The sequence below is a fragment of the Pelophylax lessonae genome, assembly GCF_965119305.1.
Source record: "Pelophylax lessonae genome assembly, chromosome: 1".
NCBI lineage: Eukaryota > Metazoa > Chordata > Amphibia > Anura > Ranidae > Pelophylax > Pelophylax lessonae.
The window spans coordinates 119,080,218-119,104,640 of NC_138768.1; the positions used below are offsets into that span (position 1 = coordinate 119,080,218).

Genomic DNA, 24,423 nt, shown 5'->3' on the forward strand with positions numbered 1-24,423 from the left:
ATAACACACACCTGGCCATGGAACAGCTCAGCAGCCAATTGTCCCATTACTTCTGGTCCCTTAAAAATCGGGAGGCACAAAATACAAACTGTTTATAATTCCTACACCTTTCACCTGATTTGGATGTAAATACCCTCAAATTAAAGCTGAAAGTCTGCAGCTAAAGCACATCTTGTTTGTTTCATTTCAAATCCATTGTGGTGGTGTATAGAGCCAAAAAGATTAGAATTGTGTTGATGTCCCAATATTTATGGACCTGACTGTGTGTGTGTGTGTGTGTGTATATATGTATATGTATGTGTATATGTATATATATATATATATATATATATATATATATATACACACACACACACACCTATCAACACCTGGCATCCATTAATCAGTTATTCAAAGTCAATAAGGCAAATTAGCAACAAGATAAGGCTGTGTTCACACTGATGTGAAAGATAAGGCTGTGTTCACACTGATGTGAACCCGATGTGGGTTTCCCCGCATCCAATTCACATAACAGGAGGCTGTGACCGGCTCTCAATGAAGCCGGTTCACACAGCTTTGGAAAGGCTGCAGTTTGCACTGGAAAAGGGTCCCTTTGCGTCTTCTGGTCTGTTTCCGGTGCGAATTCAGGAAAAATTTCAGATTTGATTTGCACCTAAAACAGAGAACAGGTACGCACTGGCCCCTTCTGTGAGCTGTAGGCACAGCTAGTGTGAACCCAGCCTTAACGCATGTAGTATGTAGAATGATGGCTCATCAGGTGTAATCATTCTCACCAAATTCGGGATGTGCTAAAGAGGAACACATGTAAATAGAAACTTTACATACTATACACCATGAATTTAACTGCATTTGTAATAAATGTATCACAAAAGCCTAAACAAATAATGAAATGAAAGAAATAAGTACAGATCAAAGTCTGAATTCAATCCATTCTGAAACAAAGTATTTAAACGATGGATCCATTGTACCTCCCGTTTTCTAAGGGTTGATTCTCGATTACCACATCTGTTTTTCAATATCCCATCTATTACCGAAAACTTGAGTTGTGAAACAGTGTCCCTTTTCTATAAAGTGTCTAAACAAAGGAGGTTTATCCAATTTATCTCTGATCGAATATTTATGTCGGGCAATCCTCTCCTTTACTTTTTGGGTGGTTTCTCCCACATAAAATAACCCTCAAGGGCATTTTATTATGTATACACGGCTTAGGAGGATTGACAATTATAGTGATCTTTGATTTGAATATTATAACCCCTGTGCAGATGGGAGAACTATTTCCCTTTTATCATGCTGTTACACTGCATACAGCTGAGACCTAGATAGGAACTGAAATTAGGAGGTCCCAGGAATGCAACAGGTGGTGATGGAGGATGATCTTGATCACATTTGATTAATCTGTCATATGGTCCAACCCCAACGATAAGAGGGTAAAGGGGAAGTTAAAATTATTGTACAGACTGCCAATGCTTTTTATTGATATTAAAAACTTTAGAGTATAGATGGAATTTTGAAATGAATATATATATATATATGTGTGTATGTATATGTGTGTGTATGTATGTGTATGTATATGTGTATATACAATATATTGGATATAGTCTACACACCCCTGTTCAGGTTTCTGTGATGTAAAAAAATGAGACCAAGATAAAAAAGAAAAAAACACATATGGTTGCATAATTGTGCACACCCTTAAACTAATACTTTATTGAAGCCCCTTTTGATTTTATTACAGCACTCTGTCTTTTTGGGTATGAGTGTATCACCATGGCACATCTTGACTTTGCAATATTTTCCCACTCTTCTTTGCAAAAACACTCCAAATCTGTCAGATTGCAAGGGCATGTCCTTTGCACAGCTATCTTTGGATCACCCCATAGATTTTCAATCGGATTCAGGTCTGGGCTCTGGCTGGGCCATTCCAAAACTCTAATCTTCTTCTGGTGAAGCAATTCTATTGTTGGTTTGGATGTATGCTTTGGGTTGTTGTCATGCTAAAAAATGAAGTTCCTCTTCATTTCAGCTTTCTAGCAGAAGCCTGAAGGTTTTGTGCCAATATTGACTGGTATTTGGAACTGTTCATAATTGCCTCTACCTTGACTAAGGCCCCTGTTCCAGCTGAAGAAAATCAACCCCAAAGCATGATGCTGCCACCACCATGCTTCACTGTTGGTATGATGTTCTTCTGGTGACATACAGTGTTTGTTTTTGCACCAAGCATATCTTTTGGAATTGTGGCCAAAAAGTTCAACCTTGGTTTCATAAGACCAAAACACATTTTCTCCTTCGTTCATGGACAGACCCAGCTCCTGATATTCTTAATTATTGGGTTTTTCTGCCCCCGACAGGAGTAGGAAACTAGGCAGAAAATAATTCTGGCTACACCCATGGGCAGTCCCAGAGGGTATACTCACTCAACCCCCCCTTGCCAAGTACCTCATCCTGCCCCCCCCCCCCCCTCGACGCTGGGGCTGTTAAAAAAAAAAAAAAAAAAAGATGGGTTGTCTGGCCACTTTTCTGGGATGGGGGCAGGACGCTAACTGGCGATGGGAGCCGAGAGGGGTGCTCCAGCGGTGACTAGACAATCGTACCTGGTCTGGACTCCTGCCGCCGCAGACTTGAGTCACCCTGCTGGGTCTGCAACCACACACCTGGAATCCTCTGATAGTGAGGATGATTCCTCCACATCTGCAACCACGCACAAAAAGGCACTGGTGGATGCACTTATTGTATCTGTGCGTGAGACCCTGAAGATGGAGGATGCACCTGAAGCTGCGATAGAGGCGCAGGTGCCCTTTAGCACTCACAAGCCATCCAAAGTGGCAGAGGCGTTTCCTTTCCCTGCCTATTTTGACAGAATTGTCGCTAAAGAATGGGGGCGAACAAAGCGTCACTGTGGGGTCCCTAAGCGCTTTACTAGGCATTAGCCCTATATCGTATCGTAAAATCCATGTCTCTGATGTTCATTGACAGACACAGCACCGACCCCGCTGTGGAGTTCTAATTCTCCTGACACTTGCTTGTAACAAAACTAAGTGGCTATAGCAGAGAAAGGGGGTATACCCCCTGGGACTGCCCATGGGTGTTGCCAGAATTATTTTCTGCCTAGTGTCCTACTAGGGGGCAGTATAACCCAATGGTTAAGAATATCAGGATCTGCGTCCATCATTGAACATCAGAGAAATAGATTTTACGGTAACTCAAAAATCCCATTTTCCCACTCGCTTTTGGAAGACTTTAGATGTGTTTTTGTGCAAAATTTAGTCGGGCTTGAATGTTTTTCTTCGCAAGAAAAGGCTTCCGTCTTGCCACTCTACCCCATAGCCCAGACATATGAAGAATACGGGAGATTGTTGTCACATGTACCACACAGCCAGCACTTGCCAGATATTCCTGCAGCTCCTTCAATGTTGCTGTAGGCCTCTTGGCAGCCTCCCTGACCAGTTTTCTTCTTGTCTTTTCATCAATTTTGGAGGGACGTCCAGTTCTTGGTAATGTCTCTGTTTTGTCATATTTTCTTCACTTGATGATGACTGTCTTCATTGTGTTCCATGGTATATCTAATGCCTTGGAAATTCTTCTGTACCCTTCTGATTTATACCAGAGATCCCTCTGATGCTTTGGAAGCTCTAAATGGACCATGGCTTTTGCTGTAGAATGCGACTAATAAAATGTCCGGAAAGACCTACTAGAACAGTTGAACTTTATTAGGGGTTAATCAAAGGCACTCCAAATGATTAACATGAGTTTGAATGTGATTGCTTAATTCTGAACTCCCCAATTATGAGAAGGTGTGCACACTTGTGCAACGGCGTCTTTTTTTTTTTTTTTTTTTTTTAGTTGTACTCCTGCCCCCCCGCCCCCCCCCCCCCCCCCAAAAAAAATAGGTTAGTGTGTTTTTTCAATTGAGTTGTACAGTTTATAGGTCACATTAAAGGTGGAAAAAGTTCTCAAATTATTTATCTTTGTCTCATTTTTTTTTTTTTATATCACAGCAACCTGACATTATAACGGGTGTGTAGACTTTTTTATTTTCTGTATATGTGTATATGTCTTGCAGGCTAATGGTTGAAATTTAATATTAAAAAAAGGAAAATATTGTTTAACCACCTCAATACCGGTCCATAGTACATATACGTCCTGAGTTTAAAGCTAAATACCGGTGTTATGGCAGCAGATAGCTGCCATAACCCTGGTATTTTTTTAAACTGCAGGCGATGGGCTTTCCGATAAGGGTGGTCCCAGCGGCGGATTCACCGCGAGATCACCCTCCGGGATGGCGGAAGGGGTGCCCCCCCTCCCGCCGCGTCCCGGTCCTTTTCCCCGCTTACCGGACCCGCCGGCAGCGGGGAAAGCGATCGGGTCCCGGATCCTCACAGACAGGATGTCGAGTGAGGGCAAGTTTGCCCTCACTCGACTCTATTGTCTTGGAGGACCGGAGCGATGGCAAACATCATTGCCGAGCAACCGGCTTAAAGGTCCCTTTTTTTTTTTTTTTTCCTTTCTATCTTTATTAGTGTACTTGTGAGATCTGAGGACTTTTTGACCCCAGATCTCACAAAAAAGAGGTCCTGTCATGCCTATTTCTATTACAAGGAATGTACATTCCTTGTATTAGAAATAAAAATGATCAATTTTTTTTTTTTTTTAAACGGTGTAAAAATAAAGAATAATAAATAAAATAAATAGTAAAAAAAAAAAAAAAAAATTAAAGCGTCCTGTCCCCGTTAGCTCGCGCGCAGAAGCGAACGCACACGGAAACCCCGCCCACATATGTAAACGGTGTTCAAACCACACATGTGAGGTATCGCCGCGATCGTTAGAGCGAGAGCAATAATTTGAGCTCTAGACCTCCTCTGTAACTCTAAATGGCAACCTGTAGAAATTTTTAAATTGTCACCTATGGGGATTTTTAAGTACCAAGGTTCGTCGCCATTCCGTGAGCGTGCACAATTATGAAGCATGACATGTTGGGTATCTATTTACTCGGCGTAACATTATCTTTCACATTATGGAAAAAAATTGGGCTAACTTTACTGGATTCTTATTTTTTAATTCAAAAAAGTGATTTTTTTTCCAAAAAAATTGCGTTTGGAAGACCGCTGCGCAAATACGGTGTGATAAAAAATATTACAATAATCTCCATTTTATTCTCTAGGGTCTCTGCTAAAAAAAAATATATAATGTTTGGGGGTTCTAAGTAGTTTTCTAGCAAAAACAACTGATTTTAGCTTATAAACACCAAATGTCAAAAATAGGCTTAGTAGGCAAGTGGTTAAATAAAAACAAAGTGTGTCTAAATATACAGGGACAAATATACTTGGTATGCCTCTGTGTGAATTTCTTTCCTTGCAGACTCAAAGAAATTCTGCTCTTTATGGTTAGCTACAGGTAAAGCCCCAAGTAGCATACTTGGATGTTTGTAGTTGGCAGTAAAGGGTCATATAGTAGTATTTGATGTCCTGGAGTGTGGGGAACCGTACTTATGCTGTCCCTTCTAGGAAGATGGATCACCAGGGTATGCACATTATTTTAAAAATAATTTGGAAGTTAGGTCCTATACATACAGTGCTTTGCGAAAGTATTCACCCTCTTGACATTTTTCGTATTTTGTTGCCTCACAACCTGGAATTAACATGGATTGTTTGAGGATTTACATCATTTAATTTACAGAACATGCCCACAACTTTGAAGATGTTTTTTTTTTTTTTATTGTGAAGCAAACAACAAATAGGACAAAATAATAGAAGGTCAATGTGCATAACTATTCACCCCCCTAAAGTAAATACTTTGTAGAGCCACCTTTTACAGCAATCACAGCTCCAAGTCGCTTTGGATAAGTCTCTATGAGCTTGCCACATCTTACCACTGGGATTTTTGCCCATTCCTCCTTGCAAAACTGCTCCAGCTCTTTCAAGTTGGATGGTTTGCACTTGTGAACAGCAGTCTTTAATCTGACCAAAGATTTTATATTGGATTGAGGTCTGGGCTTTGACTAGACCATTCCAACACATTTACATGTGTCCCCTTAAACCACTCAAATGTTGCTTTAGCAGTGTGTTTGGGGTCAATGTCCTGCTGGAAGGTGAACCTCTGTCGTAGCCTCAAATCACGCACAGAGTGGTACAGGTTTTGCTCAAGAAAATCCCTGTATTTAGCACCATCCATCTTTCCCTCAACTCTGACCAGTTTCCCAGTCCCGGCTGCTGAAAAACATCCCCACAGCATGATGCTGCCACCACCATGTTTCACTGTGGGAATGGTGTTCTTTGAGTGATGTGATCTGTTGGGTTTGTGCCAGACATAGCGTTTTCTTTGATGGCTGAAAAGTTAAATTTTAGTCTCATCAGACCAGAGCACCTTCCTCCATACATTTTGGGAGCCTCCCACATGGCTTTTCGCAAACTCAAAATGTATCATTTTGTTTGCTGAAAGTAATGACTTTCTTCTGGCCACTCTGCCATAAAGCCTAACCCTGTGGAGCGTACGGCTTATTGTTGTCCTATGTACAGATACTCCAGTCTCTACTGTGGAACTCTGCTGCTCCTCCAGGGTTACCTTAGGTCTCTGTGCTGCCTCTCTGATTACTGCCCTCCTTGCCAGGTCTGTGAGTTTTGGGGGGCAGCCATCTCTTGGCAGGTTTTCTGTTGTGCCATGTTCTTTCCATTTGGTTATTATATATTGGATGGTGCTCCTGTGGATCATCAAAGATTTGGAATTTCTTGACAACACTGTCCCTTACTTGTTTGGGGCGTTCCTTGGTCTTCATGGCAGTGTTTGGTTAGTGGTGCCTCTTGCTTAGGTATTGCAGCCTCTGGGGCCTTTCACAAAAGGTGTGTATATGTAATGACAGATCATGTGACACTTACATTGCACACAGGTGGACATCATTTCACTAGTTATGTGATTTCTGAAGGTAATTGGTTGCACCAGAGCTTTTTATGGGCTTTATAACAAAGGGGGTGAATACATACGCACATGCCAATTTTCTGTTTTCTATTTCTAAAAAATAGTTTTATGTATATATTTTTCTCATTTCACTTCACCAACTTAGACTATTGTGTTCTGATCCATCACATAAAATTCAGATTAACAAAACATTGAACTTGGGCTGTAATGTAACAAAATAGGTAAAAAGAATACTTTTGCAAGGCACTGTATGTAATGATATAGACAGATTATGCAAACCGCAATCCTTGTTTTAGCTAACCGTTTAAAAGATTGAGAAAATTATAGGAACTCTGACTTTTATTTACCAATTTTAATAGTGTAAACCACAGGCAAGTATGTTACATCATATTTCTATGTTTCTCCTTTTCAGCTGGCCATCTTACATTTGAGTGTAGAAACTTCCTTAGAGTGGACCCACAGCGAGATATTGTGTTAGATGTGAGCAGCACAAGCAGTGAGGACTCTGATGAGGAGGAAGAGATCCCAACTCAGCCACCACTTTCTGCAGAAAAGAAAAGTAAGATCCCACTGTACCTGTGTAAATGGCTCCAAAGTTCTCCCTTCTGCTCTGTTTTCAGATCTAATGTCTGGGACCATCTCCTTATGGTTGCAACCAGTTTAGTTTTTCAGTGAAATCTCCATATATCCCTGTGAAAATTAAACTAGAAACCTTAAGAAATGCTATATTAGCTTTTCTGTTTTGTTCTGTTTTTCAGTCTGTGATGGTTTGATTGACAATTACCTTTCAGGCAACACTGTACCCAAAATAATTGTTTATAATTTTTTGAGACAAAAGGCCATTTTGGTGGTTTTTACAACTGTAAAAACCACATCGTAAACAGTAGTATGTGGTCGCTGTTGATTAGTACAGGGTTCACATTCTACACGGGCGCTTAGATCGGCTTGGCAGAGTATGTCTAAGGACAGCTCGGTTCACAGCCATTGATGGTTAGAATGGTCACCCAAAGACTTTCTACAGTGTGATTAATAAACGGAAGTGGGTAAACCATCCATCAATCTGCTGTTTATAACCGTATCACGGTATAAAATCGGTTAAGAGGGTATAGAGGAGCTCCATTTGCTGTGCCATTAGTCCAGTCATGTTCAATTTTTTAAAATTTAAGAGTGCTCTAAATATATCTAACAAAAGTTAACTGTGGAGAGATGGGGAGGTGACATCACAATCTTTACATCGTTCGATCGTCAAATGCCCTGCATTCAATGAGGAAAAATGCAAGGCATTCTGTGATTGGAGTCTGTGCTGAGTGAGCGACCCCCTTATAGTGCAGCAGGGTGTACGCTCAGCACAGGACCCGAAAGAAAGCATTGATGACTGTAGTAGTGCTCATCCTCTTCCACAGCAGCCCCACAGGTGTGGAATATGGACGCTTGCATCAGTCTAAACTAGCCCAATTAAACTATGCAATAAAATGAATACCTGGAGTTCAGCTTTAAGGGTCTGTGTTGACAAGCTTTTGTTCATTTTAAACTGCTTTTGCTTTCTCCTATAAATGTATAAGATTACAAAACCTGCTTAAAGAAGAACTCCAGATTTTCCTCCCCAAAACAAGAGATGTATTGTGCATGTAAATAGATCACTACCACATTGTAAGTTTACGTGTAAATTACCTCCTTAGCTGTATACAGCAGGTTTCTGTGTATGTGATGTCAGTCCTCCTTCTGGCTGAAGTTATGTTTCCTTCCCTTTCCAGTCTTATACTACATGTTCCATGATCCTTTTGAGCCTCTGTAAATTCAGGGCAGGCAATGGGAGTCACTTGTGCCAGCAGTGGGAGTTGGTGTGGCTGGGTCTAAGGGTTACTGTGGGTGTTTCTGGGCCTTCATGTGAGTGGTGAATGGGGAGGAATGTAATTGTTATCCCCACCCACACTCCATTCCTCTCTGCAGTGAAGAGGGAACAAGCAGGAAGAGGAACATTAGTCAGGTTATTAAAGTAATTCTACAGGCAATTTTTTTAAAAAACAAACATGTTTTACTTACCTGCTTTGTGTAACGGTTTTTCAGAGAGCAGCCCCTATCCTTCTCTTCCCCCACCGCCGCTTGCTAAGAGTACACTCATGCATGCTTGCTCACACAACCTGCACAGAAACAGCATGTCTACGTCCACCAAACATGCATCGCTCTCACAAAGTCATTAAGGCTGAGTTTGCATCTGCATGTTTCTGAGTGCATGGCAACCCGCACAGGAAACGCACTCTTTGCTATGCATTTCTAAAATGCGCGGCAATGCACATCACACTTTCATTACCATTTAGGCCGGGTTCTCACCTGCGCGTTTCCGAGCACATGACAACCTGCAACAAAATGCATACCAAAAGGATCAAAGATTCTTGCGAGCAACCTTCCTGTCTTAGATTTTTAAAATGCAGCAAACACTTCACTTCTCATAAAGTGCAAAGAGCCAATAAATATATAATTAGGCTCCATGTACACGGGACGTTAGAAAAAACGTCCTGCAAAGCTATTTCTGACGCCGGGAAAAAGCAGCTGTTAAACGTGCTTTCAGTAGCTTTTTCCATTTGCGTTATTGCACGTTTGGCCACGTTGCTTTTAGCAGCGTTTTTCTGCCTCCATTCAAAATCAATGGTTCCCTATGGGAGCCTATTGATTTGAATGGAAGTCGCACCGCAAGTCGGATCCCACTTGCGGCGCGACCTGCACTGTGAGAATCTTGAGGGGGAACTCCACCCAAAAATGGGAAAAAAATTGCGTGGGGTTCCCCCCCAGGTTCCAAACCAGGCCCTTCGGGTCCGGCATGGAATTTGAGGGTAGCCCCCACGCCGAAAAAACTGCGTGGGGTCCCCCCCAAAATCCATACCAGACCCTTATCCGAGCATGCAGCCCGGCAGGCCAGGAAAGGGGAGGGGACGAGCGAGCGGCCCCACCCCCCCTGGACCACACCAGGCCACATACCCTCAACATGGGGGGGGTGTTGGTGCTTTGGGGCAGGGGGAGCTCTGCACCCCCCACCTCAAAGCACCTTGCCCCCATGTTGATGAGGACAAGGGCCTCATCCCCACAACCCTGGCCGGTGGTTGTGGGGGTCTGCGGGCAGGGGGCTCATCGGAATCTGGAAGCCCCCTTTAACAAGGGGCCCCCCAGATCCCGGACCCCCTCCCTATGTGAATGGGTATGGGGTACACTGTACCCCTACTCATTCACCACATAAAAGGCAGTGTATGGAAATAACGACAGGAGACGTTTTGGAAAGTTTTATTAAAAATCTGCATCCGGCTCTTCTTGTCTTCTCCTCTCCGGGGTCTTCTGCTCTTTTGCTGTCCCCTCTCCGGGGTCTTCTGCTCTTTTGCTGTCCCCTCTTCTGCTGTCCTCTCTTCTTTTCTTCTCTACTCCGGGGTCTTCTGCTCTTTTGCTGTCCCTCTTCTGCTGTCCTCTCTTCTTTTCTTCTCCTCTCCGGGGTCTTCTCCTCTCCGGGGTCTTCTGCTGTCGGCTGTCAGCTCTTCTTCCTCCGGTCCTCCGACGACGTCTCCTTGATTATGAAGATCTCCGGTCTCTGCAGCTTGTTATATAGCCATTAGGGCGTGGCCACGATGACGTCATCGGGAGGCCCCGCCCCCTCACGTCACGGATGACGTCATCCGTGACGTGAGGGGGCGGGGTCTCCCGATGACGTCATCGTGGCCACGCCCTAATGGCTATATAACAAGCTGCAGAGACCGGAGATCTTCATAATCAAGGAGACGTCGTCGGAGGAGGACCGGAGGAAGAAGAGCCGACAGCAGAAGACCCCGGAGAGGAGAAGAAAAGAAGAGAGGACAGCAGAAGAGGGGACAGCAAAAGAGCAGAAGACCCCGGAGAGGGGACAGCAAAAGAGCAGAAGACCCCGGAGAGGAGAAGACAAGAAGAGCCGGATGCAGATTTTTAATAAAACTTTCCAAAACGTCTCCTGTCGTTATTTCCATACACTGCCTTTTATGTGGTGAATGAGTAGGGGTACAGTGTACCCCATACCCATTCACATAGGGAGGGGGTCCGGGATCTGGGGGGCCCCTTGTTAAAGGGGGCTTCCAGATTCCGATGAGCCCCCTGCCCGCAGACCCCCACAACCACCGGCCAGGGTTGTGGGAATGAGGCCCTTGTCCTCATCAACATGGGGGCAAGGTGCTTTGAGGTGGGGGGTGCAGAGCTCCCCCTGCCCCAAAGCACCAACACCCCCCCCATGTTGAGGGCATGTGGCCTGGTGTGGTCCAGGGGGGGTGGGGCCGCTCGCTCGTCCCCTCCCCTTTCCTGGCCTGCCGGGCTGCATGCTCGGATAAGGGTCTGGTATGGATTTTGGGGGGGACCCCACGCCGTTTTTTCCCATTTTTGGTGTGGAGTTCCCCCTCAAGATTCTCACAGTGCAGGTCGCGCCGCAAGTCGGATCCGACTTGCGGTGACTTCCATTCAAATCAATAGGCTCCCATAGGGAACCATTGATTTTGAATGGAAGAAAAAAAACGTATAACGTGGCTGAACGTAGGTTCATCACGTTCAGTCACGTTCGGCCGCGTTTCTGAGTTTGAAACGTCGGGAAACACACGTTCGAACGCAATATAATTGCGTTCTAAAAAAAGTCCCTGAACGCAACTGCCTGCAAATGACTGTAAACGACCATGTGTAAATGGACAGATAAGATAACATGGAGCTGCGTTCAGGGACTTCTGAAAAAAACGCCCAACTGCTCCTAAACGGCCATTTCCAGCGTCCCGTGTACATGGAGCCTTAGTGTTGCGCAAAATAAAAATCTATCCAAATATGTAAAAATTAAAAATATGTAGCAAAAAAATTATATAAATATATATATATATATATATATGTGTATAACTCTAAAGCAAAAGATTCTAATTTCATAATCTTAAATGCTGTATCATAAATAAAATCCAATGATGAAAAGTATATAAAAAAAAAAATATATATATATATATTTATATATAGTTGTGTACGGTGCGATTCCTAAAAATTATATAAATATATATATGTGTATAACCCTCAAGCAAAAGATTACAATTTCATAATCTTAAAATGCTGTATCATAAATAAAATCCAATGATGAAATGTAAAAAAATATATATAGTAGTGTACAGTCCGATTCCTAGAAATTAATATGAATTGTGCTAGAAGAAAGTGCAAACTGCTAAATCACAAGTGTGTATCACAATAAATCCTTGTGCTTAAATATACTGCATATCAATCCATACAATATATAAAGTGCTATAAATGATAAGTAGTATCAGTGGTAAAATAATAAATATGTAAGTCCATGCGGCAAATGGCAATCAAGTGTCCAATAAAGTCTTTTGTGACAATCTGTGCTAATAAATCTTCTAGAAGTGCTCAAGCCACCAATTTGTGGCGGTGTCCCCGAACCAAGTGAGTGACCGCGGTGTCACAACTCACTCCTAATCGTACACCCCCTTGTGATTGGGCGCTCACCTTATGTTAGATTCAATTGGGCTCAAATGCTGGATATCAAATGGTTAACGCCTCCAGGTGATCATATCCCATATGTCAGCCACTTTCTCCGTAGTAATCAGCATATCATGAAAAATATAAAAGCTCACAATGGTGCTTATACCTTTTTTAAAAACCTTTTAATTTTATTAAAAATGTGGTAATGCACTCACATGCTTTGGTGCATCCGTGCACCTTTTTTAAAGCCATCCTTGTGTAACATCTTTAAAGTACCGTTGTGGTATAGTGGGAGACGCTGCAGCTGTGTCCTATCCTCTGCAGTAGATTCAGTCCAACAGCCTGACAGTCTTGCAAATCTCTCGGCAAAGCGCTCCGTCCGTCCTTGCCCTTCCCCTACACGTGACAACACAAGGACCATGTGTCTTCCTCAGGAAATCCCCCAAAGACAATATTAAAGATATGTCAAAAGAGACAAAGGACAAACAAAAACAAAACAAACATAGAAACAAGACAGTTGGGACTTTAAATGAGGCAATGCCCATCCAGGGCCAGCTGCCTCCATTCCTAATTTGGTATATATAAAGGGGAGGGGAATACAATGGATAATAGGAAAGGTATTATGGGATCGGCATATTGGGTAGGATAATATAATATAGGTATGATCCATGACATGATATTGATATTATTCTTAAAAAGCCGATACCCAACATATTTGGTAGGTAAAACGGGAAAGGGGGGAACAAACGGGACTTTATATGAGGTGTGTGGAGTCAGTGGACATAATACATTGGTACAGAAACCCCATATAGGGTAAAAGATTTAATATGTATCATATAATGGATATCATATATAGCGTGAACAGAAATGTGTATGATACATCAGAATTACATACATGTAATAATACAGTCAGAAGGCAGTAAGGAACATCCTAAATGCAAAATCATACAAAATTGATGGGCTGTACATTGGGAAGGAAAGGTCATTGATGATAAACATGTATAAAATCCAAATAAAATTATTACTATTAATGGGGAATACATCCATATTGAGCTTGACGCGTTTCGTGGATGAATTCCACTCTTCAGGAGCAGATGCACCCCAAATCAGCATTCAAGGTATAAGCCAGTTGTAGCTTATTAAGTGGTCACTGAGTGAATTATTAAAATGTTATTTAGGCTTTTAAAAACATGAAAGGGAAGCTGGCGGATATTAAATATGATTCACTTATGTTAATTGTAGTTAAGTGACAGCTGCTTCACTGTTTTGTTGCCATTTTGAAAAACCTTTGACCTCGTGTGAGAGGACAAGGTGTACAGGTAGGAAAAAGAAACCAAAATATCGGACTCTACAGGCCAGAAAAAGGAGCATACATAATTGGATAAAATATAAAGGTTTATTTGTATCAAACAGATGCTAGTGCATTTTTTATATAAAACCCCCCTAAAGGCAATTGCATTCTAACCAAATGATGAGCACTATATGTGTTGGTCTTCCAATGCCGACGCGTTTCACCAATTGCTTCATCAGGGTTTGCAAAGACCGCATAGTGGGGGGGAAAAATATTTACAATCATATATACATACAGTAATCACATTAAATGTCCTATATACAGAGAGTGATATCAAGTACAGATGAGACCCACCTCTAATGAAATCTGCACATGCACATACTCTCCCTGGGTGGGCGCCGGTACCACGAAAGGAGACCTCAACAAAGGGACATCCATCCTAAACATTATAGAGTATTTATCTGTTTGGTATATAATCAACCATGTGATTATGTGATCCTATAAAATATTTTTGGTTTCTTTTTCTTTTTTCTACTTGTATACATTACGGATGATGGCCAAATATGTCAGTTAAAGATGTACAGGTGCCATGACGAGTGCCACTTACTGACTTGTAATTAGCTGTTTAATTGTTCTCTGAACGCAGAGAGAATAATTATTTCTGAGAGCTTTTGTAAAGCGGTTTTCAGTTTTAAATTCACGTTGTTGTGCTGATTCTAAGGAACATCAGGGTGACATTAGCGTGATCTATAACTGCTCTTTTTATTGTATGGTTATTGCTTCTGGGTTGTCTTTGTTTAGTTTGCACCTATATTAGTTTTGTTTGCAAATTGCTGAATGGTATTCTATATGTAATGTCTGTATAGGCATGTTTCATTTTCTTATTATGTCAACATTTAAAGTAAACCTGTTGATTGATGAAATGTTGCATAAAAATACATAGTTAAAGTGGTTGTAATTTACATACAATTTGATGTCAGGCTGACCGGTCTATAGTTTCCCGGAATATCCCTCCTCCCTTTTTTGAATATTTGTATCACATTAGCTTTCCTCCAGTCACCCGGTAAGTTCCTGTCAATATACTGTCTGTGAAGATTAGGAACAACGGTCAAGATATAACCATACTGAGCTCATTGAGTACTCTCGGGTGCAAGCCATCCGGTCCAGGCGATTTATTAGTATTAATGCTATCGAGTCTTTCCGTGATTTCGCTCTCTGATAGCCACTGCGGCAAGTCTTGTGGTGTTGTGCTAACCAGACAGCCCTGGTCTGTATACCCCTCCTTTTCGTGTGTAAAAACCGAGTAGAAGAAAATGTTAAGCACAGTTGCCTTCTCTGTGTCTTCTGTAACCATCCTCCCCCATCATTGTTAATTATGTGTGCAACATGCTCTGACCTCGCTTTTTTTTCTAATAATGTATTTAAAGGATTTCTTGGGTTTTTTTTTTTTTTTTTTTACTCTCCTCTGTGTCTTTCGAAATCATTTTTAGACGTCCTGATTCCGTTTTTACATTTCTTGTTAGATTTCTTGTATTGGTGAAAAGCAGATAATGTCCCCTCCGATTTTGTATTTCTTGAAGGCCATTTTTTTTTTTTTTTGCTCTAATAAGCATTTTTACATTGAACAAATAACCGTGGAGGTTGGCCCATGCCCCATGATATATGCAAAAGCAAAATACAGAAAAAGTAGGGGTTTTTTGGCCAGTTGGGAGAAGGAAGAACAGGATACAAACACCTAAAATTAAATCCGTTTATTAGTATGTATAAAAGAGTTGTGTGTAGATGAGGGATAAAAAGAAAGGAAAAAATCCCTCATATATTCACCAATATATTAAAAACCACAGCACAGAAATATATCCCTATTAGGGAACAATACATGCTTCAAGCTGATGTTGATGCAAGAAGTCTTTGATGATGTTCGGTTTGAAGGTCCCAATGAGTCAACGCGTTTCGCATCAGGCTTCATCAGGGCCAGAGAGAACGAGCAATACCGATATTTCTGCAGTATATACATATAGCAAAAGAATATACTAGGAGAAAAATTTAAAGGTGATCAGATAATGTAAGATGGGAAAGGAGGGAAAAAGGGGATAACAAGAAACAGTTTGCAGCGAATATGCAATCCATTTAATAGGTCACATACCTACAATATAGTCCAGGGAGGTGTAGAGGCAGGATAGTGAATGATTCAGGTTAAAGACCATTCCAAGCCATGATACCTAGGAGTAGCCTAGAATGACAGAACATGGGGCATCTGTATAGGATTATGTTGATAAATCCACCGATGCATGTATCCTAAGGGGTGTTTCCATACATACCTTAGTGCTGGTGGTCCTCCATAGGTCCTGCCTATAGGTCCTGCTGCCTCAATAGGGGTTTAAGTAGTGGGACTCGGGACCCATTTGGCGCCAAGCGGTGCCGTAGCGTCGCTCTCCTATAGGCGGAACTTCCGGGAATGACGCATACAGCGGAAGTGGCCGATACGTCACATCTTCAAACCGGAAGTGATGCGGTCTTGCGCTCCACCATCAAAAACCGGAAGTGAGGTGGTTATGCCGGCCGTGACTGTGAACCACACAGGGCGCCTGCTCGCCAAACCGTGTAGGACACAGACAATTATGTCCGTTAAGAGGAGCTCCAAATCTGAGTGAGAGAGCATTAGATCCAAATGAAGTATCATTCGGGTCACGCACAGGCATATACGACACCACAATCATAACGACCCAAGGGTTCATAAGCCCAATACCGAAATCACCTATGAACAAACAATCAATTGTCCCACAAAAACAAAAAATAATAATAGCCAAGGACTGTTAAAAGAAGGGGAAAATCCACAACTAGCAGAGGTCAAAATTCAATATCCACCATCAGGCATGGATGTGTCCACAGTGAATATACACATCATCTCTTATTGTTCATGGAGTAAATCTAATTATAAAACCGAAAAGAAACGTTAATAATAACCAAAAAAGGAACAGAAAAAAGGATATATACAAACTTAGGACTATCTAAGCTAGAAGTCTACAAAATGATTGGGCTTGTGGTAGATATCAGTGTTATAGGAATGGCTTAAAACTGAGCATATCATTTAACCCGGGGGGTATAGTAGCTCTGAGGTCGTAGATCCATCTGGATTCCCGAGCCAGTACTTTTTTGTCTATATTACCTCCTCTCCTGTCATCTGGAATGACATCCAGAACCGTAAAGCGAATAAGAGATTGATCGAATTTGTGTTTGAGGCCTACATGGCCTCCGATCGGAGTATTAATCTGGCCATTGTGGATGTATGAGACGTGGTCAGAAATACGTTTCCACGGTGGTCTAATAGTTTTGCCCACGTAAAATGCTCCACATGGGCAAAACCTAATATAGCATGTATTGTTCCCTAATAGGGAGATATTTCTATGCTGTTGTTTTTTAATATATTGGTGAATATGAGGGATTTTTTCCTTTCTTTTTATCCCTCATCTATACACAACTCTTTTATACATACTAATAAACTGATTTAATTTTAAGTGTTTGTATCCTGGTCTTCCTTCTCCCAACTGGCCAAAAAACCCCTACTTTTTCTGTATTTTTGTTTTTGCATTTTTACATTACGGTTTAGCCACCCTGGTTTGGCCTTGGCTCTTCTAAATGTATTTCCCATTGGAATGCACTGTGCAATACTTTTGTTTAATATGTTCCTAAAGCATTCCCATTTTTCTTCCATGTTCAGTGTTCCTAGGGTTTGGTCCCAGTCTATGTTCTCTATTATTGAGCACAATTTAGGAAAGTTTGCCTTTTTGAAGTTTAGAGTCCTTATATTCCCCTCGTGTCTTATTGTTCTATGATTTACTTTAAATGTAATCCTCCTGTGACCACTAGAGCCCAAGTTGTCCCGTACTTCTACATCTGAGATTGGGCCTGAATCGTTTGTAATTAATAGATCTAGCAATGCATTCTTTCTGGTAGGAGAATCTTCTATCTGTGACATACAGTTGTCCTGTAAGACATTCATGAAATGCCTGGCCTTTACAGAGTGAGCTGTCCCCTCTTCCCAGTCAATATCGGGATAATTGAATTCCCCCATTACGAGGACTTGTCCCTGATTAGCTGCTATTCCCATCTGTGAAATAAATTTCCAGCTCTACCTCCTCTTTGGTTGGGCGGCCTATAACATACCCCCACTATTACTTTCCTACCGACACGGATTCCACCTCCGCCCTCATCCCTTCCATAATGTCACTCCTCTCTACCAGCTTTACATTCTTTTTGATATAGAGACATACCCCTCCCCATCTTTTGCCTTACCTGTCCTTCCTATACACAGAATACCCTTCAATATTTGCCAGCCAGTCGTGTGACAGGTCAAATCATGTTTCTGTTATTTCTACCAGGTGTATGTCCTCCTCGTGTAATAACCGTTCCAATTCCTCCATTTTATTTGCTAGGCTCCTGACATTTGTGTATACCCCTCTTAGTGATGTTGGAGTTGATATTGCTTTATCATTACATTTATTCCTACTTGGTTTGTGGTTTGTCCCCAGTAGTTGATGTTGCAGTTATATAGTCACTGCTGCCCCCGACAGTAGCTTCTGTCCGTTCACTACTAACTGGCACTACTTCTGAGCCCTCCCTCCCAACACCTAGTTTTAAAGCCCCTCCAACTTTGTGGCCATCCTTCTTCCGCCTTTCTTCCCAAAAGGGCTGTACCGTCCCCGTTAAGGTGCAGCCCGTCCTTACTAAAGAGCCGGTAACCAACTGATAAGTCAGTCCAGTTCTCCAGGAACCCGAACCCCTCCTTCCTACACCAGTTCCTCAGCCACTTGTTCAGCTCCCTAAGATCCTTCTGCCTCTCTGGTGTGGCTCAAGGTACAGGCAGTATTTCAGAGAAAGCCACCCTGGAGGTCCCTGAAATCATTTTTCTCTTACGTCCTCTGACAGTCGCCGCCCACTCATACAGTCTTCACCAGTAGGTATTGACTTCATCTCTACAGGAGTAACTAGACTTGTTATAAACAAAGCATTTACATAGACACACCTATGGGGGCTGTCCCACTGGTCCAATACCCCCCTGCGATCAGCCATCCCAACTCAGTTTGTCTTCTGCCTAGTTAAGGAGTTATATAGGCTTCCCTGTGCTGAGGCTACAGTCTCAGCCTTCTTCTATTTTATGATTTTATTTGCTGCAAATGTGTTTTTTTCTTTGCACTACTAGCTGTTTATTTTGTCAGCGTTAGTCAGATCTTCGGATGAAGACGGCGTTTGCGGACCTGGGAGTTGGACTGGTTGTCCTGGTTTTCCAGGACAGAGGGCCTTATGGAATCCCAGCCCACCATCGAGCGTTTAGCAGGCTATGTGTTCGCCCTGGCCTCGCAAACGACCCATCCCTGTCCTCAGGGATGCAGCCTGCGAGGTGGCTACCTCGCCTGGACGCCTCATCCACGGTTCTCCGTGCACTGTTGGCGTCCTGCGTTTTTGGCTGACGGCACCCCTGCCATCTGAGGGTGGGCGGTTTCCCGTCGATGAGAGGTACCCCACGCCATCGAGTACAGGTAAGTACATTCTGTGTGGGGCCTCTGTCGGGGGCTGGCAGTCCTGTGTGCAGTGTTGGTAGTAACTGCGTTTAAGTAAACAGGGTAACGAATAATCTATCTGATTACCCGTCCTCTCCCTGTAACGCCATTGCCGCTACTTTCGGCTGCGTTACGGCAATTACATCTACCGCCACTAGATTGCAGTAGATGTAATTGTATTCCCCCTCTCCTCTATGACCGCTGTCCGCGGTACTGTAACTGGAGAGAGAAGAGGAGTAGACTCAGTCGAGTGAGTCATGAGTCGGACCGCAGCAGCACAGCGCGCCAGGAGGAGGGCATAGAGTCCGGCGGGCAGCGAGTCGGTGACCCGACCCAGCCATTGCCAGTTTGCCACAGTGCCACTTCACTTGTGACTTTTGCCAGACTGGCAAAATATATATAAAACAACCTTACAAAAAGAAATAGTCCAGGACTCCACCACCACCACAGAGCAGCAGGAAGTCCACCACCACCAGTCCACCAACGCACACAGCCAGCCCAGAAGAGGAGAGAGGCACAGACAGGCAGGCCTGCAGGAGGACGGAGCCAGAGGGACCCGGACAACAGTGTGCCAGTGGCTGCCAGGCCACACCACCACCACCAGCAAGCCCAGCACAGCAGGTACCAAAAAAAAAAAAAAAACCTCAGTCAATCACAGACAGTCAGGGCAGGAGTCAGGACTCACACCCCCACCAGCCACCACCCACCACACCACCACCAGTGTGCCACAACACCACCAACAGCCAGCCAGTCCAGAGACAGCAGCCAGCAGGTACCAAAAAAAAAAAGGTTACTTAAGTCAGGTCAGGAGGACTCAGACCCCCCACCACCAGTGTGCCACGTCACCACCAACAGCCAGCCAGTCCAGAGACAGTATCAGCCAGCAGGTACCAAAAAAAAAAAAGGTTACTTAAGTCAGGTCAGGAGGACACAGACCCCCACCACCAGTGTGCCACACCAGCAGCCAGCCAGTCCAGAGACAGCAGCAGCCAGCAGGTACCAAAAAAAAAAAAAAGGTTACTTAAGTCAGGTCAGGAGTCAGGAGGACTCAGACCGCCACCACCAGTGTGCCACACCGCCACCACCAGTGTGCCACACCGCCACCACCAGTGTGCCACACCGCCACCACCAGTGTGCCACACCGCCACCACCAGTGTTCCACACCGCCACCACCACCAGTGTACCACACTGCCAACAGCCTGCCACTACAGGCAGCAGGTACCAAAAAACAAAACAAAATACAGTTACAGTCAGGAGGACTCAGACCCCCACAGTGTGCCACACCGCCACCACTATTAAAGATCTCATAGAACATAATTGCATTATAGAATAGTAAAAAAAGTCGCAGTTACTTTGCTGAGTAACTAATTACTTTTTCAATGTGGTAACTGAGTCACTAACTCAATTACTTTTTGGGAGAAGTAATTTGTAACTGTAACTAATTACTTTTTTAAAGTAAGATGACCAACACTGCCTGTGTGTCTGTGTTATCCCCTCATGTCTGTGCGTTTTTTGGGCTCCCTGATCCCGGTCCCTGCGGGGGTTTCTCTCACAGCCAGTGCGCTGTGTGGGTTTGTGGGGGTCCCTCTCCTGTGTCACTCTAGGGTGCTTCTGAAGGTACAGACACGTGTGGCGACCACTGCGGGGTTAAACGCGGCCGGTCCGCCATTTTAGGTGTGGGCAGCATGTCTGGCTTCACTGTGGGCGCTTATACAGCATGTATGTGGTGTGTTTTGGCGCCTTGCGGCTCCATCTTGTGTGTGGCAAAACGTTCGTTCCGAGCACATGTCGGCGGCCATTTTACCAAAGCCTCCCATTACTTTCTATAGGCAACCATTTTTCCTTGGCCTGCAGTCTCAGTTCAGTCTCTTGCGGTGACATCACTTCCTCCCTGTTCAGAAGAGATCGGCTGCGGTGGTAACACTTGTGGGGGTCTGTCTGCTGTCCTTTTTTTGTGTGCAAATACTTCTGGCTATCAGTTTATCCTGCTCCGGGGTCTGTTTGTCACAGTCTTGTAGCGGTGTGCTGCGGGGGTCGGCGGTGCGCTTAAAGGGCCAGTACCTCAAAAAAAATAAAAAAAAGTTTTTACTATGGAATCTCAGGACAGCAAATTTCCCACAGCCTTAGTGGGGGATTCAGGTTCCTCTGAATCTTCTGCTCTGTCTACTTTGTCTGCTGCAGTGGCAACTTTGGTGTCCAAAGTGGATATTCTGATGACTGAACGTGCTGACAGAAAGAGGCCTCGCTTTTCCTTATCTTCTGATTCTGAATCGGATATGGTTGCCGTAGGTGGCGTGCCCCTTGAAGGGTCTCGCTCTTCTCTGTCTGAGGGGGAGGCAGAGGTTGCAGGGGTGGATGATTCCCCCCCTGGGACGGCAGAGGACCGCGCAGCTATGGATGCGCTAATTCTTGCCATTAAGGAAAAACTACATTTAGAGGATGAGCCCAATCCTCCGGGCATTGTGTCCTCTTTTGGTACACACAGGACCCGCAAGGCGGCGCAGGTGTTCCCTTGCCCCGCTGAGTTTCACGCTACTGTGAATGATCAATGGCGTCATTTAAAACGCACCTTTTGTGGTTTTAACTCCTTTATCCCTTTGCGTCACCTACGGATTCACGCTGGTGTGTGGCTCCTCAGGTGGATCACACTGTGCCCAGATTAAACAAGGCCACTCTGGTACCCACCGAAGATTTTCCAGGATTTAGGCATCCTACGGATAGGAGGATGGAATCCCTTGCCCGCCATGCCTACATGGTGGCGGGTTCCCTGCTAAAGCCTATTTTCGCCTCTGTCATGGCGGCTCAGGCTGTGGCGGATTGGACCAAGGTACTAAGACGCACCCTCGTGGCTGATTCTGCTCCCTCTGCTTCCGTGGCGATGGTGGACCAGATCTATCAAGGAGTCATGTATTTGTGCGATGGGGCCTTGAATGAGGCCCCTTTAGCTGCGCGCCTGTCCAGTGTCGCGGTGATTAACCGTCGCCTGATATGGTTGAAAAGCTGGTCGGCTGACCAGACTTCAAGGAAAACGGTGGCTGACATCCCCTATGCGGGGTCTCGCCTGTTTGGGGAATCCCTGGATGAATTGGTAAAAGGGGTCACTGGGGGCAAGAGCACTCTGCTGCCCCAGAATCCTAAGGGCAAGTTTTTCCGCAGTAAGCGGGGCCCCTCCTTTAAACCAAATTAGGGGTCCTTTCGTGCCTTCAAGGCACAGAACATGAGGAAACCCTTCAAGGGCCAGGGTGGCCAGAGAAAGCCCTGGGCGGGCAAACCTAAATCTGGCCAAGCTGGTGCGGGGCCCAGTCCGCCTCTGCCTGATGGGGCGCCCTCACCCGTTTCAGGGGTGGGTGGATGCTTGCGCGGTTTCCTCCAACCTTGGCTGCTCCGAATTCCGGACAGGTGGGTTCAGGAAATCATTCGATCAGGTGCCTCATCGGGACAGGTTTCGGGGGGTTTATTTGAATCTGTTCACTGTGCCCAGAAAGGAGGGCAAGGTGCGTCCGATTCTGGACTTAAAAGCTCTGATCTGCTTTGTACGCGTTCGGAAGTTCCGCATGGAATCGCTACGCTCGGTGGTAGCCTCCCTGAGTCCAGGCAAGTTCTTGGCCTCTATCGACCTGAAGGATGCGTATCTACACATCCCCATTTTTGAGGGTCATCAGAGGTACCTCCGCTATCGCGGAGGAACATTATCAGTTTGTGGCGTTACCTTTCGGTCTCGCTTCAGCTCCAAGGGTGTTTACCAAAGTGCTGGCTCCCATTCTGGGCCTGTTACGGGCGCAGGGCATTGCGGTCTTGGGATATCTGGACGATCTCCTGTTAAGATCGAGTGCCAGTCAGAGCCTGCTGCGCGATCTGTCCACTACAGTTCAGACGCTTCAGGAGTTCGGATGGACCATCAACGTGCAGAAGTCGACCTTGTCTCCTTCGGTTCGTCTCCCATATTTGGGAATGGTTCTAAACTCTGCTCAAGCGAAGGTGTTCCTGCTGGGGGACAAGCTCCGGACCCTACAGAACGAGGTCAGGGCCCTCAGGGACAACGAATCCTCATCACTCAGGACCTGTATGCGGTCACTGGGGTTGATGGTGTCAGCCTTTGAGGCGATACCGTTTGCACAGTTTCACATGAGGTCTCTCCAAGCGGAGATCCTGGCCAGATGGGACAGGTTCCCTCAGTCCTTGGATCTGAGAGTGTCTCTGAGTCACCAAACCAGAATGGATCTTCTGTGGTGGCTTCAGTCCCTGGCTGTGGCGAACGGGAAATCCTTCCGGCCGTTGCTGTGGACAGTACTTACCACGGATGCCAGCCTGTCGGGCTGGGGTGGAGTCCTGGGCAGCCTGTCATTTGGTCGGTGGAGGAATCCTCGCTCCCCATAAACATATTGGAATATTGTATGGGTGCAGACAGACAATGCCACTGCGGTGGCTTACATCAATCACCAAGGGGGCACCAGGAGTGCCCGGGCGGCCCAGGAAGTGACTAGTATTCTGTCTTGGGCCAAGACTCATGTCCCAGCAATATCGGCAGTTTACATTCCGGGTGTAGAGAATTGGCAGGCCGATTATCTAAACCGCCAGACCCTGGACCAGGGGGAATGGTCCCTGCACCCGGGACTGTTCGCGTCTCGGCTAAACCACAAGGTGGAAAGGTTCGTGGCAAGAATGCGCCATCCTCTGGCAGACGCCTCGGATGCGCTGGTGGTGCCCTGGCATCAGTATCATCTGGTATATGCCTTTCCTCCGATTCAGTTGTTGTCCAGGTTCCTTCGCAGGTTGGCCTCGGAACCAACATTGGTGATTCTGGTGGCGCCGGACTGGCCACACCGGTCCTGGTACGCGGACATAGTTCACCTGGCCGTCGAGTCTCCATGGTGGCTATCGATGCGAGAAGATCTACTGTCTCAGGGACCGATCTTCCATCCTGCTTTACAATCGCTGGTTTTAACGGCATGGCTGTTAAAAGCCACGTCCTGAGAGACAGGGTCTCTCCTTAGAGGTCATTCCTACCTTACTCAAGGCTAGAAAAGCCTCATCTGGTAAGATTTATTACCATACATGGAAAGCTTATTTTGCCTGGTGTGATTCCCAGGGGCTTCTCTCCTCGTTCATACTCGGTGGCGAGAGTGTTGGCTTTCCTTCAGTCTGGTGTGAACCAGCGCCTTGCGTTGGCCACGATTAAGGGCCAGGTGTCTGCTC

The 24,423-nt window shown here is 44.8% G+C and overlaps 1 protein-coding gene across 1 annotated transcript in view; it reads left to right on the forward strand.

The window, feature by feature from the left end:
• Positions 1–24,423, forward strand: part of SREK1IP1 (SREK1 interacting protein 1) — a 185,088-nt gene that overhangs the window by 68,694 nt on the left and 91,971 nt on the right. Inside the window, exon 3 of the mRNA XM_082248201.1 lies at positions 7,322–7,468. Coding sequence (XP_082104327.1) covers positions 7,322–7,468 — 147 coding nt within the window. The remainder of the gene's footprint in view (positions 1–7,321; positions 7,469–24,423) is intronic.